Genomic DNA, 20,909 nt, shown 5'->3' on the forward strand with positions numbered 1-20,909 from the left:
TAAGAAAAAACATACAAAAGCAGACGATATGGATTGGTATTCTGATAGTTCAGCATCTAGTACGTGTATAGAAGCAAGGTCGGAGGAGATTGAATCCCGAAAAAGGCGTAATAGTAAAACCAAAGAAAATGGAGGCGAAAACGTAACGTTTATGCGCTTATTGCGGAGATTAAAAGATATAGTATTGTCAGAAAAAACACTTGAAATTAAAATTATTGATAGTGTGAAAATTACAATAGAATGGTTAATATCTACTATGATGAACAATATGCCGGAAGGGTTTTCGTTTTATAATTTAATTCGCGGACTATAACAACACTAATTTACACTTAAATATTTTACAGTGGAATGCACAGAGTGTTAGACCTAAGTCGTTACTATTAGAGCAAGTATTAACTCAAGATAAAATGCATATTGCGGTTCTAAGTGAGACGTGGTTAGACCCTGATAGTAGTTTTAGTATGAGTGGTTACAACATTTTCAGAGAGGACCGAGATGACAGCTATGGGGGTATAGCTATATTGACACACAACTCAATAAAAGCACAGGTATGTAGAAGACACAATTCTTATTCTGGCATACAGATACTACATGTCAAAATATTTAACTGTGCAAATATTGAGAACATTATATCCATCTATTGCCTTTCAAATGTGCGTACGCTACAGACAGACTGGGATGATATTTTTAGTATAGCGCAACATAAAACCTTATTGCTCGGAGACTTTAATGCCCACCACAGTAACTGGTCCTATAAAACAGATCTCAGGGGGTCCCAATTATTTGACAGTTCAGTAGATCATAACTTTGTAACGCTAAATGATGGTAGCTTTACTCGTATAAAACTGGTTAATGGAGTCCTCCAACAATCAGCGCCGGATATTTCTTTTGTTTCGACTGACTTAGCTTTAGATTACACATGGAAGGTGACTAATGAATCTCTCGGCAGTGATCATTTAATTATTAAACTGTCTACAAACTTAACTACGAGTCACCAAGTTACCCGAAAGAGAAACTTTAAAAAAAGTAATTGGGCAGAATATTCATCCATGATAGAAACATACCTATCTAGCTGTATAGTACCGGAGGACCCACAATTATTCTATGATTTTTTTGAAAATACGCTACAAACGGCCGCTGAAGCTCATATTCCGTACACCGTTATTCCTCAATCTATAAATAACAAATTTAAATCGAAACCTTATTGGTCTCCAAGTCTGTCGAAGTGTGTGGCAGAACGGCGTTTAGCTCTAAAAAGATTTAGGCGCAACCCGACACCAGAAAATCACGACGTATTGAAAGATAAAATTAGGGAATCCCAAAAATTAATTCGTCAAGCTAAATGTCAATCGTGGCAACAATTTTGTTCTTCTGTCGACGAAATTACTTGTGCTAGTACTATGTGGCGTTACATGAGGTGGGTAAAAGGCTATAAAGTAAATAAGGCAGTAATAGTTCCAGAAAGAGCTAAAAAGTTACTGAAAGACTTGACACCTGATTTCGTCTCCCCTCCCGAGCCGATTATACAATACAGCAATACTGGCATGGAAGTAGAGATCACAATCGATGAATTAGAAAACAGCATCAAATCCAAAGACACAGCTCCGGGATGTGATGAGATATCATACTCGATGATTAAACATCTCCCAACAATAGGTAAAATAATGTTGGTTAAGTTGTACAATACATTCTTTAATCTGAGCTTCGTACCCCGTCAGTGGAGGAATATTCGAGTGATCCCTATTCCCAAGCCAGGAATCGATCCTGAACTTGTATCGTCTTTACGACCTATATCCCTAATATCTTGCCTGTGTAAAATATTCCATCTTATTTTAAGTAAAAGGCTCGATTGGCACTTGGAAAGCAATAACTGTTTTTCAGACAGAATGGTCGGATTTCGTAAATCTCGATCTTGTTTAGATAACCTTAGTACTATTGTTTCTAAAATTCAGTTAGGATTTGCTAAAAACTATACAACAGTGGGATGTTTTATTGATATCAATAATGCGTACAATAATGTTGATGTACGTACTCTTTTAGATATTTTAGATAATTTAAAAGTAGGCCAAAAAATCTGTCGTTACCTTTGGAGTTTCCTGAAAGAACGATATTTAAAAATAAAAGTTGATAATTGGGAATATTCTAGGTCTACGGGAATAGGTCTGGCTCAGGGAGACCCGTTGTCTCCGTTACTTTTTAATGTCGCCACACATAAAATTTGCAAAACTATAATATTATACGCCGAGATATCGCAATATGCAGATGATTTCGTAATGTTCATATCAGGTCCAAATATCAATACTATCAGGGTACAACTGCAATGTGCATTAAATGAGTTTAATGAATTAGTGAGAGATTTAGGGTTGGAAATCTCGCCAACTAAATCTAAAGTTTGTATATTCAAGAAGGGAAAGTATAATAATCCGATTGTTCTTGAAGTTAATGATTGTGCGTTACCAGTTGTATACAATGTTAAATATTTGGGGCTGTGGCTGGATCAGTCGCTTAGATGGAAGAAGCATATTGAAGAGACCAGCAAAAAAGTATTAAAATTTATAAATATCCTTAAAGTATTGTCAGGACCGGGGTGGGGTGTTCATCAAAAACATCTACGTCGTTTGTATATTTCACTTATACGTAGTAGGTTAGATTATGCATCATTTTTATATGACTGTAGTTACAAATGTAATATTTCAAAATTAGATCGCATTCAAAACCAAGCTTTAAGAATAATTGGTGGGTTCATCAGAAGCACTCCTATTCACGTGATGGAGAGTGAGTTAGGTGTACCTCCTTTGCATATACGTCGATCATTTCTTGCTGGTAAGTTTTGTCTAAAATGTCTATCTTTTAAGGAGAATGAAACAATTCGTGTACTAAATAGTATGTCTTGTTACACTCGATACTGGAGAGTTAAGAAAAAACCGTTATTAATTATAGTATATGAATCTCTTAAAATGCTTCCTATACATGCAGTCAATATACTTGACATGTATTCCTTAAGTACTTGGATGAGTAGATATAATTTGCACTCTTCTATTAAACACACTGTCAATGAGCTAGATAAATCAAAACGTAATTATAACATTGATCATATCCAACAATTATGTACAAAATATTTAAACGATCACTATTCGGAATATTATAAAATTTATACAGATGGATCTAAGAACGGCAATCAGAGCGGTGCGGCTTTTTTTGATTCGCAATCCGAAACATCTGTCAAGTTCAAGATTGAGTCAGATATTTCAATTATGCACATAGAATTATTAGCAATAGCAGAAGCCATCTCCTATATTGATTCTATAAATTTTGATAAATTCGTCATTTTAACGGATTCCAAAAGTTCGCTGCAACATTTGGCTCGCTGCACCTCGCCTGTGCGAGGTACACCGATAGCCTACAAAATAATAGATTCAATTCGTGAACTTGCCATAAACTCCAAAAATGTGATTATACAATGGATTCCCTCTCATATTCAAATACCAGGTAATGAAAGGGTAGACATTTTGGCAAAGCAGGCCGTGATCGACGGTATCCCATTCGCAGTAACACCCCTGCACACAGATCACTTGAAACTCATCAAATCACAATGTCTTGAAAATTGGGCCGAGTATTTTGACAGGAAATCTATAGATAAGGGAATATGGTATAAAACTATTCAGCCACAGCTATCGAAATATATATGGATAGATCAAAATGTATTAAATAGAGTTGATTTAGTAACTGCGTTAAGACTCCGTTCCGGACACATTCCATCGAATAAATTTGGATATCTCATGAAGAAAACTGTGTCACCTAATTGTATAGAATGTGGGATTGTAGAAGATATACAACATGTTTTGATGGAATGCGTGCGGAACGAAGATATGAGAAGGTCTATGTTTGGTGCATCAAGACTTCATGATATTGGCTTGTGTAATAGTGTCTTGGCTTATCCACTTTCGGATAAAGCCAGGGCACTTTACAAATTAGCTCAACTAGGCTTAAAGAAATAGTAGCATAAGGTGAATGATATTTTGTAATTGATTGTTTTGTTTCGATAGGGCGACATTATCGCAAAGCGACAAAGCCCTTAATAAAGAGAAAAAAAAAAAAAAAAAAAAAAATTTTACGTAAACAAAATAATTCGTACGGCTTAAAAGGATTTGACTTCAAGTCATATCAAATTAAAAAAAAAAAAATTGTCTGTGACCTAACCTATTGAGTTTGCTTTTGTCAACTAATACACGAAACAAATTCGTATATCGTGGTGACATTCAAAGCAATATTACAGCACATGAAAATGAAAAAGAGAAAATGGACAAAGAGTGTATTTTACAGCACAGAACGCAGTACAAAGAGCTGCTAAGCCACCATCTACTACATTACCCCGTTTTTTTGAGACATGCCAAAACGATGATTTCGCACAAACATTGCTATATTCTGAAATGCCAAAATATTATACCTGGAATCAATCCTCAAGGAGATTTATACGACGGAAACAAGGAAAACCAGTTCCAGGATATACAGATGTATATTCCACCGATGCGATTGGCCGGATTTATTCAGTACATCCAAGCAATGATGAATGTTTTTATTTACGACTGCTATTAGTCAATGTACGTGGCCCAATATCATTCCAACAGTTACGAACTGTTGATGGTGAATTGTGCGGATCCTACAGAGAAGCCTGTCAATGTTTGCAATTGCTTGAAAATGACGCTCATTGGGATCAAACTCTCAATGATGCTGTAATATCATCACACGCTCATCAAATACGAACATTGTTTTCTATAATCATATCTACATGCTTCCCATCAAACCCAATTGATTTGTGGATCAAGTACAAAGATTATATGTGTGATGATATTTTGTATCAAATACGGAATAGAATGGGAAATCCAAATATACAAATCAGTGAAGAAATTTACAATGAAGCATTGATTTCAATTGAGGACATGTGCTTGATAATGTCAAACAAACTATTAATTCAATTAGGCCTGACCGCGCCCAATCGTCCAATGCATGATGCTTTTAACCAAGAGTTGCATCGAGAAAAACTGTATGATCTCAACGCTTTGAAAGAATTAATTCAAACAAATCTTCCACTGTTAAATGAACAACAGAAGTATGTATTTGAAACTCTTATGAAAGTAACAAATAATGAAACTGGAGGGATTTACTTCTTAGATGCACCTGGTGGTACAGGAAAAACTTTTTTGATTTCATTAATATTAGCAACAATTCGCTCACAAAATAAAATTGCACTTGCACTCGCTTCGTCGGGAATCGCAGCAACTTTGCTTGAAGGTGGTCGAACAGCACATTCAGCACTGAAATTGCCATTAAATATGCAAAGCAATGAAACTCCAACCTGCAACGATTCGAAGAACTCTGCAATGGCAAAGGTTTTGCAGCAATGTAAATTGATTGTTTGGGATGAATGCACGATGGCACATAAAAAATCTTTGGAGGCTTTAGACAGAACCTTAAAAGATCTACGGAGCAATAATAACCGATTTGGTGGTGCAATGATTTTATTAGCAGGAGATTTTCGTCAAACATTGCCAGTGATTCCACGATCAACGCCAGCTGATGAACTCAATGCATGTCTAAAGTCCTCCAATTTGTGGAAACATGTTAAAGTACTACATTTAAGCAAGAATATGCGCGTCGAGTTGCAAAATGACCGATCTGGAAACATATTCTCTAAACAACTCATTGACATTGGTAATGGCAAATTTCCTATAGACATGTTGACTGGCTGCATTAACTTTCCTCAAAGTTTTTGTCAGTTAACTCAATCAAAAGATGAACTTATTCAAAAGGTGTTTCCAGATGTTTCTCAAAATTACAGAAACTATGATTGGTTGAGCGAACGAGCTATACTGGCTGCAAAAAACATAGATGTAAATGAATTAAATTTCAAAATTCAAGAACAAATTACAGGCGAATTGAGGATATATAAATCAGTTGATTCGGCTACTAATCAAGATGATGTAGTCAACTATCCACCGGAATTTTTAAACTCGCTGGATTTGCCAGGATTGCCACCTCACAATCTTCAATTAAAGGTTGGATCGGTGGTTATAATGTTGTGAAATATCAACCAACCGCGTCTTTGCAACGGTACACGGTTAGCGATAAAAAAATTACTAAACAATGTGATAGAAGCAACTATACTCAAAGGAAAGTATGGAGGAGAAGATGTTCTCATACCGCGCATCCCAATGATTCCGACTGATGTGCCATTTGAGTTTAAACGACTACAGTTTCCAGTGCGGCTTGCTTTTGCTATGACTATAAACAAGCCCCAGGGGCAATCATTAAGTGTTTGTGGTATTAATCTAGAAAACCCATGTTTCTCACATGGTCAATTGTATGTTGCCTGTTCCCGTGTTGGAAAACCATCAGATTTGTTTATCTATGCGCCAGGTAATCAAACAAAAAACATCGTATACCACAAAGCACTACAATGATAATAATAATAATTATGATTCACATGATTAACAATAAAGCGATTACTTACTTTTAAATCCTTATATATGTTGTATTTAATTATTTTCTATTCACAACGTCCTATCACCAGGGTGAAGGTTCTGTTCAGGAGATTTTTTTTAAATACGTAGGCAAAAAAACATTTACAAATCTTTTTGACAGGACGAAGTCTGTCGGGTCAGCTAGTATAAGTATGTATTTAGAAGTATATAAGTATGTTTATCAGTTATTTGGTTGCCATAGTACAAGCTCTGCTTAGTTTGGAATCAAATGACCGTGTGTGACAGTGTGAGTTGTCCAATGATATTTATTTTTATTTATTTACTTTACTCAAAGAACCGTTCAGATCGTTTTTTCAGATCCTCCAAAAAATATCTAAAAACTATGTTCCTAGAAAAAAATCTGCCCTAGTGTAAACCTTAGTTCTAAACAAAACCACGACTTACTAATTAATCCCTACAGACTACGTAACTAACGATTAATGACAAAAAAAAATACAATTTTCCGTTATGTTGCCAATATTTAATTTTCCGGACACCGGTCATAAAAATAATACCCGCTAATTAATTTAGCAATAACCTACATTATACGGAGCACTAATTACTTAGTGTACAGAGTTATATTAAGTTGTGAGGAACAGCGTGGCGTCTTCCTCGCCGCTGTGCTGTGTGTTACACAGGCGGGAAGCCGACCATTATACATATTATCAAGTGAGGAGGAAACTGAAGCAACTCCGCGTAAAGACGTAGGCACAAGCCGTTAATTTACAACCATTTAGAAGCCTTTCAGAGGCTAAAAACAAAACCTAAAAAAAGTAACTACATAGGGCCTGTGAATAGCCAAAAATAACACGTTTTTATTTGGGTTGAATTCAAGATTTCTGCTTTATTACTGTTTTCTTTACCGTATAAGCAAAGTCACCAAAGTTTCAGCTATCTAATCATGACAAAACTTTATTTATGGATACACTTTGACGACAAAAAATCAATCCACACTCCGAAAGGAGATTCTGCAGTGGGACTATTAGATTTTGTATTCAACTTCGATGCCCGAAATCGATGGAAGTTGATGTCAAACCGTGACAATCATTCTTTTAATTAACTACCCGGCAATAGAAAAATCTCCTCGGTAACTTACAGCCAGTTAAACAACAGTATGACCTAAACCTAACACTAGCTAATTTACGTTACATTGATATCATCAGAGTCTTGTAACAAGTGCTATAACGCTTCAACCGTTTGGCGGTCAGCAGCGAGGCACGAGTGTCGACACACAGGCTTCCTCTCCCTCTCCCTCCCAGTTACCGAATGTGCATCAACCTTGCAGAATATTTATAACAACGAATGCACTTCCTACGTTACTTAACACGGTTTGATAGCGTTATAACATTCATTGCAGTTCCTGTGAACCAATTTAACGTAGCCAGGTGCATTTTCGGTAAACTTTTAAGAACTTCTAATAAGAAAAGTTGAAAATCTATACAAAAGTATATGTCACTTCGAATAGATAGTTATTGTAGTTCTAGATTTAGAATTCTCATCTACATAGCATTGCAAGCATTGTCGCATGCTTGTATACCCGAGAGTTCTTGAAATAGTTCATGGACCAATACAAATTACAATGTCTAAGGACATAACTAACCCTTGGCGAGAATAGCGGACTTAAGGCTTTACCCGTTTCTTATCCAAAAAAATCATACCCAGCTAGGGTAGCTGTACCTTCGAACTTCGTATCGCCTAAAAGTCGATTCATTAATTTTACTTTTTTTTGTTTTGCAAATCAGTTGTCAGTTGCAAAATCTGTTCAGCTGTTCCCGAGATTTGTGCTTAGCAAGTTTTTTTTTTTAGAGTGTACCAAAATATCACAGCCCTAATAATGCCCTAATTATCAACCTTACAAAATACAAACCTTGTGTCATATTTAGTGGTAAGCAGACCCTCCACCACAAAGATCTGGTGTCGGCCGCAGTTCTGAGACAATTCCGCAACTGACCTGTTCACCTGACACGTCTTTATAACTTGTGGTTTATAATCGTGGGATAATTCACCGATTTAAGGTCAACTGTAAAATATTGTGGAGTATCTTTATATACATAATATCACGCCTGTTATACCTGAAGGTTAAGACGTAGGTTTAAATAACAATTAGTCCTATGTATCTAGTAGCGGCCGACCTATTGCCATAAACCAACCAAATTACCATTGTTGGCTACGGTTGAGAAAAGACTTTATACCATATTTTATCTACTGTATTTAAATTGTTAACTTTAAGTTTTCTTAAACTATAAAATAAAATAAATTAGAAAATACCAATTTCGTTTCATTTCAATGAAGATGTCGTTTATGACTTCTCCCTATTCAATTTTGACACAGAGTAGGCAGTATCGGATAAGCATGCCTTACAGCCTTATATACTTGTGCCATAATTCAATCAACATTTTATAACGGAAGAATGTGATAAGGAACTAACGAATATTAGTGTTTGTTGATTTTAGTTTGGCCTCAGATCATTTTAGGCTACCGGTATTTCTCTAATACCTCTGCCTACCCCTTTCCAGTCGTGATTACAGCCACAATTAATATAGCAGTACACGAGCGGATGTGCCGGCCGAGGAACAATTAGTCGTGGTTGCTATAAGGTCGCCCCTCGCCGGCACCCGGCCGGAACCGCTTGCGACATGCGTCTGCGCACGCTTCACCGTTCTGTTACTTTGTTCTACACTGACTGATGATGTAACTAACTGCTTCTGTCTAAGATATGCGGTTCACCATCTTGGGTTTGATTCCCAGTTCGGATAAATTGCTATTGAGTTTTCTTATTTCTGTAGGAATGTTCTCAATAGTAGCCCGAAGCGTGGTATTGGACATTATGTTTGCCTCTTATTACATAGGACTAACATTGTTAATGGCGTAGGTAATGCGAGAGTATTTTATATGTCTTTGTCTACCGATAACTAATTTGCTTTTCTAAGGCTTGCTACAGATATATTCGGTACGACATTAATCGCCCTAGCTGGGTGACAAAACCCAATATGTGTAGATGAACCCGATCGGTACAAGCCGACCAAGTGAGTCGAGTCGGGTTTTTTGTTATAGCGTTATAGCAAGCCTAAGGGGACCCTGGTGAGGAAGAAGAAGATTAAAATAAACAAATTGGTACACATTTAAACATGTTAATAATTTATTAACTAAACACAACGAATAATCGTATGTATGTACAAATATTAAAACGAATTGCGATTTAAACGGCATATACAACTATTTTATATCTGAACAGCAACTATTTATACTACACTAACTACACTGATTTGTAAAACTTTACAAAAAAAGTGTTGAATTGAAAAAATTAATAACTGTTTTTATGAAAAGTACGTCCAGTAGCACGATTCTCTACAGTCGGTACTGTCGAGTATCGAAAGTTTGACATCTGAAATGTACCGAAAAAGTATTTCCTGCGACGCCCGTTAGAGGTGCTGATCACATTTTTATACATTTCTCGATAGCTAGCCTAGGCTGTCGATAGTCGATAGTGGTAGAGAATTGAGCTATAGTTAGCGTTGTTTAAGATTTGTAGTCGTTATTTATGGCATATAAAACAACACATTTTGAATAACTTGACGCAATATACGATTTAACCAAAATTTAAGTTAGCGTAGTAAAAATAACTGCTGTCGAATTAATAATACGCGAATAATGTTAGTTAACAACTAAAAATGTGTATAAATGTCTCAACTAGTGCCTAACTTGGCTGGAGCACTGCTTACCCTAAATCTTAATACTATAAATGTGAAAATGTATGTGTACACCAAAACAGCTGAACTTATTTGGATCAAATCGTGGTAAAATTTTGGATAAAGATAGGTTACTTTCTTTAATACAGATAATATAGAAGGAACTGCCATTAGAAATTAAAATTAAAAGAAAATGAACATTCAAATTCGGAACATCTTATAAAATAAAAAAAAACGATAAAATGTTGCAAGAAATAAGAATTATGGTGTCAAAATCGATTTCTCTGCTACATTTTCCTTAAAATTCCTTTTTTTGTGTGATGATGACATTTTCAATATTACAACAAAGAATAACTTAATGCTTATTGAAGATGAATCATTCAATTATTTTGTAACTAGAACTCAGAGCTTGCATAATATTGCATACTTTCGTTTCAATTATACGATTGTGTAACTAAAATAAAAACCAGACGTTTTCAGCTACTCAAATAAATAAAATTAAACAGTTTTTGTAATAAATAAACTAGATCGAATTACATTTTTTACAGTTACTGTTGCGTTTCGTTATAAAATAACCGTTTGGTACTTCATAGTCTTTTTATAACAGTTTTTCATTTATACAAAACATACTTCTGTCTAGATTTGTATTGAAAATACAACAATACATGAACTCTTTTCCAATAGGCCGAGCACAGCAGCACGATTCTCTACAATCGATACTTTCGCGTACCAAGAGTTTGACATTTCAAATGTATTGAAAAAACAGTTCGTACAGCGCCCGCTAGAGGCGCTGATCGATTTTTATAAAATAATCTCGGTAGCTAGACGGTTTTCGATAGTCGATAGTGGTAGAGACTCGCGCTATCTAAGCTAAACAGTCTTACGACTAACATAATCAAATATTGCTTTTTATATTAAACATTTTTTTCTTTAAAACATCTAACTGGATTTGTAAGCGCCTTCATATAAATACATCGCAGAGATTGTCTTAAGTTAGATTTGATTTAGGTCTAAGCTCAACCTCATTGGATGTTTTTACGTGATTGCGTATTTACTTATCGTTTGTGTACGTAAGTCACTATCGAGATTTTTTTTGTATTTCAAAATATAGTCCAATATTCAAAATGATTAGTGTGTTAGTAAATAAATATATAAATTTTGGTATACAATACTATGAAGATTCATTGCCCATTTCACCACTTCTGGATATCAAGCTATAGTAGCAACTTTATTTTTTTAAATTGTTTTTTTATCCATTAGACAGCATATCCGTACCTAAGTGATGAGACGGGCAGCTAAAGTTGTTATTATTTACCGTATAAACACATTCCGCCAAGTGAATCTGTTATCGGAATCAGCAAGTTGTTAATAAAGAATATGAATTTAATGTTATTTTGAAATAAATTGTGTTTCCCGGCTGTTATTTTCAAAGATCTTTGACAATCGTTAACAATAAACAGAAGCTTGAAAGTCTGGCAACCAGTTTAACACAAGGTAACTGAGTTGTAGAAATCCAATAGGCAGTTGCACCATGTAGAATACTGGTGTTCAGCTACATCCGCTGAGACTGGAAGCCGACTACAATATAGTTGGAAGAAAAGCTAGGCTAATGATGGTTATAGTAAGTTAATATCATTTTAGAATAATGTAAAGAATAAGATAACCGGGTGTATCTCTTTCTATCAATAATTAATGCGTTTCACAAATCGACAATAATTGACCGAATTATTGCATAACTAGATATTTTAAGAAAGCAACCTTTTTTGTTTTTTGTTTTGCATTGACTAATCTGAGTCAGTTCTCGTAAATGTCACAATATTGCTTTGAAACTAAGATCAAAACTATTGTAATTTTTTGAGTATTTCTATAAAATCACGAGAAATGACCTGCTAATGTTGCTTATTTGAAACAACGTGCTCTGAATCGTAAGAAAACCACTACAATATTGCTATTATACTAAGCGAAGTCTGTATGGTAAGGCTCTGAATATCTTTCATCAGCGTTACCGTCCTTCGAATCCGATTCCTCAAGGTCTGACTTCTCAGTGCCATAGTCCAAAGAATTCAACAAATCCATTTGTTTCTTTAGCATTACTTCTTCGACATTTACTTTAGGTTTCTTCTTCTTTCCAGTATCTTCATTAACCTCATTACTCAGAGTACTAACATCACCTTTTACAAAATGTTTAGGCTTTACAGGAACCGCTTCAGATACAGCCGCTACGACAGGAGGCTTTGTAGTAGTCGCTTCAAGATTCTCTCGCTTATCTTCTCGTTCTTTTATCTCTTCCTCTATATTCTTACTCCGACCGAAATTTTCTTCAATCCACTCCATTTTAGATTTTTTGTCTAAATGATCGTTGTTATATGCGTCTAACGTTTTCATCGTGTTTGGTTTAAATTTAGTGGTTTCTATGTAAACTGGTGCACTTACTGTACTAGATACTTTACTGTCGGTTAAAGCAACTGCTCCCACGATATCGTCATCGTCCATGACACCGGTATATACTGCTTCGAATTTCCTCGCGCCATTATCTTCAACTACTGCAGTAGAAGACTCTTCAGCGAGAGCCTTATCAGAGCTGACATTATCCGTATTAGTATTAAAGGTAATAGGAGTACCAGTATTCTCATTATCACTATTAATATGGCCCGGATTTTCATTGTAATAAACATTAGCGTTAACCATATTATCGTTGAAAACATTACTGGTTCCTGTACTATAATATTTGTCGTTAAAGTCATTCACACTATCAACAGTATTATTTTCTGGGTGGTTTGTGAAATTATTGACTTCGGCTACTTCACCTTTTTTCTTTTCATCGGTAAAGTCATTTGTTCTGAAAATATTGACGCCTTCAATGTTAACGCCATCGATATTGTCATCCTTGAACACTTGTTTGTCAGATTCTAGTTCTAACGTCTCTGTGTTGTTAAAAATGGGGAGAGGGATTGGGATCTCTTCCTCTTTGATTTCATCCTTGATTTCTTCCTTAATATCGTCCTTAATTTCATCCTTGATTTGCGTAGGAGGTTCTGTAGTCGTATCTATAGCAAATATAGGCATAGATTCTACTCGTCTATCAAACTGAAAGCCATCGTCATCATCAGTAATATCAATTATATCTTTGTTCGCTTCTAATTTCTTCTTGATTTCATTCTCACTGTCTTCAATTTTAATTTTCAAGGAGTCACTATCACTGGATGACTTATCAATGGATTTGTCAGGACTGTCCTCACTGTCACTTATGGAACCCTCACTAGTTGAGCTGATACCAAGGATGCTGTGAGGAGTTACTTCGAACTCAGGACCGGGAGTGTTTTCCAGGACCTTCTTGCGTACTGTCTTTATGTCTGGTGCATTTTTTATAGCATCTATTAGTAAATCTATGCCGTCGTTGACTGGAAAGAAAATTATAATTTTAAATACTTATTATTTGACGGGTTCTGTGGTGTAGTGGTTAAGGTAGTCGCCGCGCCATTACAATCGATTGGGAGGTCATGGGATCGATTCCAACACGGAAAAAAATAGTTTCGGGTCTGGTTGTACTTTGTATCCCTTGTTTGTTTGTCAAAGTCTCCGCGGCAAAATAGAAATGTAGCAAAATAGTGCGGGAGATGTATTTTGAAAAATAAAATAAAAATGTCTTAAATTATTTACCTAAATAGCAATGATCTTGAAGCCTTATAAACATAATTTACTTTCTATATAAAAAAATAATAAAATATGTTACCTGGTGCATCATCCAACGGGTGGTTTTGCTTTAAAATATACTCCATTAACATTAAAAGATATTCAAACGCGTCGTCTTCTTTAGTCTCCCTCTTAGCTCTGCCGCTAAAGTTCAGTGTTTGTGCCAAGTGCTTCAGTTTCCTGAGGTTTTTAATGATATTCCTTGAAAAATTCTCTATCGCTACATTATTATTGGCATCGGCAACTGCACTCACCTTTGGTTGTACGTCACTTTTATTCTCAAAGTTGTTCAACAATTCGTACATTTTCTTCATAAAATTATTCTGTATCAAATTGTAACTGATGAGTAAATTTTTTAGCTTTTGAAATGGATCTTCCTTCGTTCTTTTGTACAATTTTTGTTCTATAGTATTAGTGGGAGCTTCTCCTTTGGTCAGTATAGTAATAATTTGGTTCAATAGCATAGCGAATCTACCCACTGATGCCACGAAGTCCTGAGTGTTCTTTTTCAAATAATCTATTTGCGTCAACTGTGTCGCCGTTAACGGTTCTTTGGAATAATTTGCATAAGAACCTTTCAAGATGCTATTAAGTAATTGTATGTCATTATGATTTCTTTGGCTTGAAGACGCGGTTACATTTCGAGGCCCGTCTAGTAATCTCAACAAACCTTTTATTATTTTCACAGTTCGCATTATTTTCATTGTTTCGCGATCCAAATCTGAAAGCTTAGTTCTTAAAAGAGCTTTATCTTTCAAGTTCACCTTACAGGGACCGAAACTTTCACAAAGAGTGGCGATGATATGTTGCTTGCTGAAACGATCGAAACTGTTTTTGCGTTTAAAAATCTTATTGAATACTTTTTTGAGATATTTCATCGCATTACTTTTAGGTTTCCTTGTCACTTTGGTAGTATTGTAATGGCTTTTTAATAATTTTCGAAGTAAGCCTTGTAGGTTACTTAATTTTTTACCAATCGTTTGGCTAGTCGTTTCGTTTTCTATAACATATTTGTTTAAAAATGGACATCTGTGTCGGTTTAGAATCTTTACTAGATTATATTTCTTTGAGACAGTAATTCTGCCTATTTCTTTTCCTCGACGTTTGTTCTTATTATCAGTAACATTGGCTAAGAGAACCAATTTTCTAGTTTTTTCGAGTGACGGCTTAAGTTTTTCTTTCATGATTTTTAACTGAGACCACTTATTATACTTTAGATCGTTTGCATTCAGTTCAGTGAAATACGCTAGAGTATCGAGAACGCTTTTAGTCGTATTTTTCTTAGTAGCGGTGTTTAATTCAAATGTTGCACTTTGTACAGTATCTGGTTTTGTTTGTATATAGACTTCTACGTCAGAGAGTGTTTTGTTAATAATTTCAAATGTTTTATTTCCTGGTATATAATTGATGTAGTTGATTGCGTTCTGTGCATTCTCTTCTGTTGTTTTGAGGTTATTGTCATCAACTGTGACGTTTAAGTTTACTATTGGATTATTTATTTTATTGCTATCAACATTGTACATGTAGTATTCCTTGTCGCTACGTGTGGTGATCTGTGTGGGTGTAGTACTAACAGTTTCTAGAGCAATTACCGAATAGTTCCCTTCAGTTGTAGTTAGCTCAATCGCTTTTTTATCTGTCGTAGCTTCAGTTTGGTTTTCTGGAAAATATTTTTCTTTATAATTGTCATACTTTATAATATGAATATTGTTTTTTATTAGGTACAGTTTACATGGAAGATTTTAAGAGAAGAATTTAGAATGTGTGTGTAAGGTTTATTTCATTCTGAAAGATAAGTTGTGTGTAGTGAAGTATGTGCTGAGTTGAAATGAAATGATAACGTAGATACATATGTGTCAGTAGATGACAGTAGACATGCAACCTTATACGTAGAAAGGGAAGAATCTAATAAAAAAAGAATAAAAGTTCCTTAAAAGCTTTATTGATAGTTACAATATAAATATTTAATTACCTGCTTGTGGATCCTCTGTAGTATTGTTTATAACAGACGGTAATAAGCCCTCTACTGCTTGGAGATCTCTCTTGCGTCTCTCAGACCAGGCTACAGGGACCAATCTCTTATGTTTCATAAACGCTGGTATTTTCGGCTTGGGTTTAGGCTTTGGTTTTGGCTTAGGCTTCGCTTTCGGCTTAGGCTTTGGCTTCGGCTTTGGCTTCTGACGTAGGGGAGGCTTTTTCGGAGGTTCGTTAGCCGTCAGCCGTTCTCCGGTAACTATCCTGGTCATATTCCTCATCTCTTTCTGTACCATCTGTCTCACAGCTGCCATTACTCGTTTCACGACCTGCTGTGCCAAGATCACGGTCGTATTGTCGTTTTGTCGTTTCACTATCTTCCTTTTTGGCAGTACATTGTTGCTACTCTTCAATTCAATAGGTTTGTGTGTCGCTACATTCTTTTTAATTACTGTAGCTTTCTTAGGGTCAGGTTTTGCAGAAATTCTCTTGTATGTTATCGGTGGCTTTTTCTTCTGAGGTGTTTTGGTCTGTTTCGGAGCAACTGCTTTTTTAAACATTCGTTTTTGTGGTTTCTTCTCGTTGCTCGCTGAGCGTTTCGTTGGACGTTCTGGTGCCTTCGGTGGCGCTGGTTTCTTCACTGGAACTGGTTTTTTCGTTGGTTGCGTTTTTGGAGGTGGACTCTTGGTGGGTTTCTTTCTAACGGTTTTTCTTGGAGGTCCTGTGTAACCGTTTTTGGTGTGCTTTTCTGGAAACGAAGTGGTAATGAATAAGGATCACTGTTAAATTATTGAGCAGATCTACAACATTGCTAATAGAGGTATAGTTAAAGTTGCTATGGAGACTATTACATCATTCTATATAGCCTCTACATTGGCACTTACAAAGATAGCCTAGCAAACTTTTGTATTTAAATTCTTTGTGATGGTATAATATCGTAGGTGCAGTGTTAAGTGACATTTGAAGTATATTCATACAGACAATGTCACGTTTATATTTGAAGAGCTTACGTTCGGGACAGAAGCTCAGAATGTGACAGTCCCACCGACCGTTGGCGTCACAATCACACACAGTACAGCCAATACACCAGTCAGCTAAACAAATAAATACATGTTAAAAACCTACTACAAAATTACTGATGGACGACATTTTTATGTGATAGTTTCTTGAGGCTTTCAATATGTACCTCAATCTGCAACAGGACTAACTTGGGTAGTACTTATCCATTAACTTCAACATCATAATTGCGTATGCCTTCTGCATGGATCACTATTTATTAATCGAATAGTCTCTTTTTGAAGAAAAGGCAACTTACTACTACTAGCTACTGTAGTTCTTGAAGATGGTACAAACGAAACTGATTGTTTGTCAAATTAACGCCAAAATACAAAGGACTCTATCTGCCTAACGCGTTTTTTTCATTCTTTTTGGCGTTTTGACGAATTTTGTTACGGCGCTTTCGTCACTGTAGAATAAGGCTGTTCGAAGTTTCAGTGCGTGTGGTTTAAAGTTTTCGTAGGGAGACTGTGAATAAAAGAAAAGATATAAAACTCATATATACCCATACCCGGTGGACAATCGTCGCTGAAGCTGGACTCGTAAGGCTTGCACTGCTGGTCCGGGAAGTTGCGGTTCATTACTGAAATAGAAGAGTATTATATAATTAAAAAATTAAACAATTTATTCATTTTGTTTAGGCCCAACGGTCTCACTGAGAAAAGGATATTACATGGGGGGCTATCACGTATCTCAGTTGACAAATTATACTATTAGAAAGCCACTATGCTATACATTGTTTTCTTTCTTAGATTATAGTAATTTACACGTTACGTCAATTAAGCAATGTATTGCATAGTGGGTATCGATTTGACGTACAATAGTTGTCAACTGAGATACATGATATGCCCGATGGTCTGAATAGCTGTAACCAATAATCGATCACAACTGAGTGAAATCAATATAATTTATTGGTCGATCGATACATAAATCAAAGCGGACAAACAATATTTTACATATATAAATTATATACATATAGTCGAATAGCAGCTAAATTAGGTATAAATGAATACATACTGTCTCTAGAGGCGTCTCGGAAGAAAATGTCAGTGAAGCCGGGACTGCGGCGTACTCTCGAGTTTCTGTGAAATACATAATATTATGATTTGTTCCCACGCCTTATGTAAACTATATTAAGTAGACTACAATAGTTTCTAACGTTAATGTGAATTATAAATAAACACTGTTCTTCAGCATGGTAACTATACTATTGAGAAAAGATCGTGAGAGATTAGTGCGGCATTTTTTATGCGTTTTCCCGTGTCCTGCTGCTAGGCAAAAGTCCCTTCCGTTGACTTCCAGACTCAACATATGTGTTGAGTCAATTAAAATTGTTATTTATGAATAACAATTTTACAATCAGACCCGAGATAATAATTATGTTTAGAAGATATCAACGGCGTGCTAGTTAAAGTGGTTACCACGCTGCCACTGCGCGAAATTGTTGCGAAGTTGATTCCGACATGCAACAAATATTTATCCGTACCACATATTATTATTTTGGGTTGGATTTTACTCTGCGCTCTCAATTTGTATGTTTGTTAAAGACACCCCTAACTGTTTGTACTAAAGTGTACTTATTGTATATTTTTGTATTGTATATAGGTACAAATAAATTGCGTTAATTCTTCTTACTTTTTCCCATAGGCGTTATAATGGAAGCTCTCGACATTACACCGCCTGTTGTCCCGCCGCCAACAGATGGCGCTGTGCAGGCCCTGGCAGAAGCACAGGTAGCACGCGCCGGGCTCCACGCTGTTCGGCGCCGGCTCCCGGTGGAAGTAGTAGCCCACGTCTGGGCAACTGTCTATCGTCTTCATTATGTAGTTCGTGTCTCGGACTTTGAGCGCTAGTGGGGAAGAAAGGAACATTATTATTTTTTTTATCTCATGTCTGTTCCACTGCTGGGCAAGGGTCTCGTTCCGAATGAGGGAGGGGTTGGGTCTTGAGTCCACCATGCTGCTCAAGTGCGAGTCGGGGACTCTGCATTTCCACTTGAAGTGGGTTAAAGAACTTTTATTTATGCAAAGTTATATTATTATTAGCCTATCAAGATTTACTGCTACAGAAAAGGAGTTTGCACCTTGTGCATATCTCTCAGTGGGCTACACGCTGCTACCTGATCTGCAAAGATCCTCGGTCTACCGGCAGAAAACAGTTACGTTTTGAAATGGTTTCAATAAACTTGTTTTCTAATTTGTTTGGGGTTATTCTTTTTGTCATGTCTCATTAACTACTAATAGATTTTAGTGTTAATACTTACAAAACAAATGGCAGTAATAGTTAAAATCATACTTACGCACATGACTCTGCTTTTCAATAACTTTGGTTGCATCTCTCGGACCTCCTGCAGAAAAAAACACACTTATGTTAAGCCTTAAAATTGGAAGCATTGGCTAATGGGACTGCAATCATCTGGAGAGGGAACCAATAACAGAAAGATCTCTTGATCTTTCTGTTCATCGTTGCAGCTCCAGTATGACCTGAGTGGATATCACGTATCTCAGTTGAAAACTAGTGTACGTCAAATTGATGGTCACCATTCCGTACATTACTGCGTTGATGTAACGCGCTAATCACTATAGACTAAGAGAGAACACAGTGTACAGCATGGTGGCTTTCAAATAGTTGTCAAGCGACATACGTGATAGCCCCCAAGGCCTGTCCATGACCGTTTCGTCTCCATCTCCAAAACAAAGTTGTCCGTTGACATGGTAAGGATGGTTGGGTGTGTTAGAGTGCAGTTTCGTAGATTTATGCAACTCTAAATGTAAATATTTGTTGCCTACAATAAGAAACTATTATCCAATCTTTTAATAAAACCTCATATTAATTAGAAACGGCAACAAACTGTGACAAATCCACTTTGTACATTAATCAAATACTTTATTATAACGATAAACGACGACTAAACGCTTTCATAGTTTTATTAAACGTTTAGTTAAACTATAAGACAATTTTCGCTAAGCCATCAACAAACTAGCGTCTGATCTATATGTATTTGTCCTTACCACTCGATATATAAATGCGAAAGTAACTAGATCTGTCACTTCTTCATGCCTTAAACACTGAAACGAATTAGATTAAATGTTTTCCAAAGATAGTTTGAAACCCGAGTAAGGATAATTTTTATCGCGGAAATCCCACGAGAACGGGAATTTTGCGTCTTAAAAACCAGATGACTAAGTTCTCGCGGACGGAGTCGCGGGCTAAAGCTTGATATAACATAGTTTCAAACCTTTACGACTAAATGTACTTTGTACATATTACAATATTCAACGATAACAAGTTTTACGTTATTCAAACAATACCTTTTGATATTCACTCAACTTTTACACAAATTCAATAAAACCAGTATATCAACCAGTTCCATAACTTGTAAATTTATCATAACTTATTTAGTAACAGTAAATATAAAAAACAAATTATTAGCTAATCGATACCTACTTATTTAGAAGTTATAATGTTACTAGCTGACCCGGCAATCGTTGCTTTGCCATATAAATAAAAAAAAGTGTCACCTAGGGGTATGAAAAATAAATGTAGGCCGATTCTCAGACCTAGACAATATGCTCACAAAATTTCATGAGAATCGGTCAAGCCGTTTCGGAGGAGTATGGCAACGAAAACTGTGACGCGAGAATTTTATATATTAGACTAGCTGACCCGCGCAACTCCGCTCACGCCTCCTTGTTTTTATTTAATACGGCGCATTTTCAAATTTATTGACCTTTTACACCTTCTCTGGACTTCCACAAATAATTCAAGACCAAAATTAGCCAAACCGGTCCAGCCATTCACGAGTTTAAGTGAGACTAACAAACATCAATTCATTTTTATATATATAGATAATGTTTTGAAGGTTTACCTTTGGCAGTGAGCAGATGGAAGATGAGTACGTGTAGCAGCAGATGCAGCAGCATGGTCGCCGCCAGCGCGAGTGTGCGCCGGAGTCGCGCGCGCCGCTCCACCGCGC

At 36.1% G+C, this 20,909-nt stretch overlaps 1 protein-coding gene across 1 annotated transcript; it reads right to left on the reverse strand.

Moving 5' to 3' along the window:
• Window positions 1-9,642: 9,642 nt before the first annotated feature.
• On the reverse strand, window positions 9,643-20,898 carry LOC142982886 (uncharacterized). The gene is made up of 9 exons (XM_076129607.1): window positions 20,802-20,898; window positions 19,233-19,280; window positions 18,569-18,782; window positions 17,951-18,015; window positions 17,445-17,516; window positions 16,888-16,971; window positions 15,876-16,625; window positions 13,944-15,563; window positions 9,643-13,611 (listed from the first exon to the last, which is right to left on the reverse strand). The coding sequence occupies exons 1-9, from the start codon at window positions 20,854-20,856 to the stop codon at window positions 12,167-12,169; spliced, it is 4,353 nt and encodes a 1,450-aa protein (XP_075985722.1). The 5' UTR covers window positions 20,857-20,898; the 3' UTR covers window positions 9,643-12,166.
• Between the last annotated feature and the right edge of the window lie 11 nt (window positions 20,899-20,909).

The sequence above is a fragment of the Anticarsia gemmatalis genome, chromosome 22, assembly GCF_050436995.1.
Source record: "Anticarsia gemmatalis isolate Benzon Research Colony breed Stoneville strain chromosome 22, ilAntGemm2 primary, whole genome shotgun sequence".
Lineage (NCBI taxonomy): Eukaryota > Metazoa > Arthropoda > Insecta > Lepidoptera > Erebidae > Anticarsia > Anticarsia gemmatalis.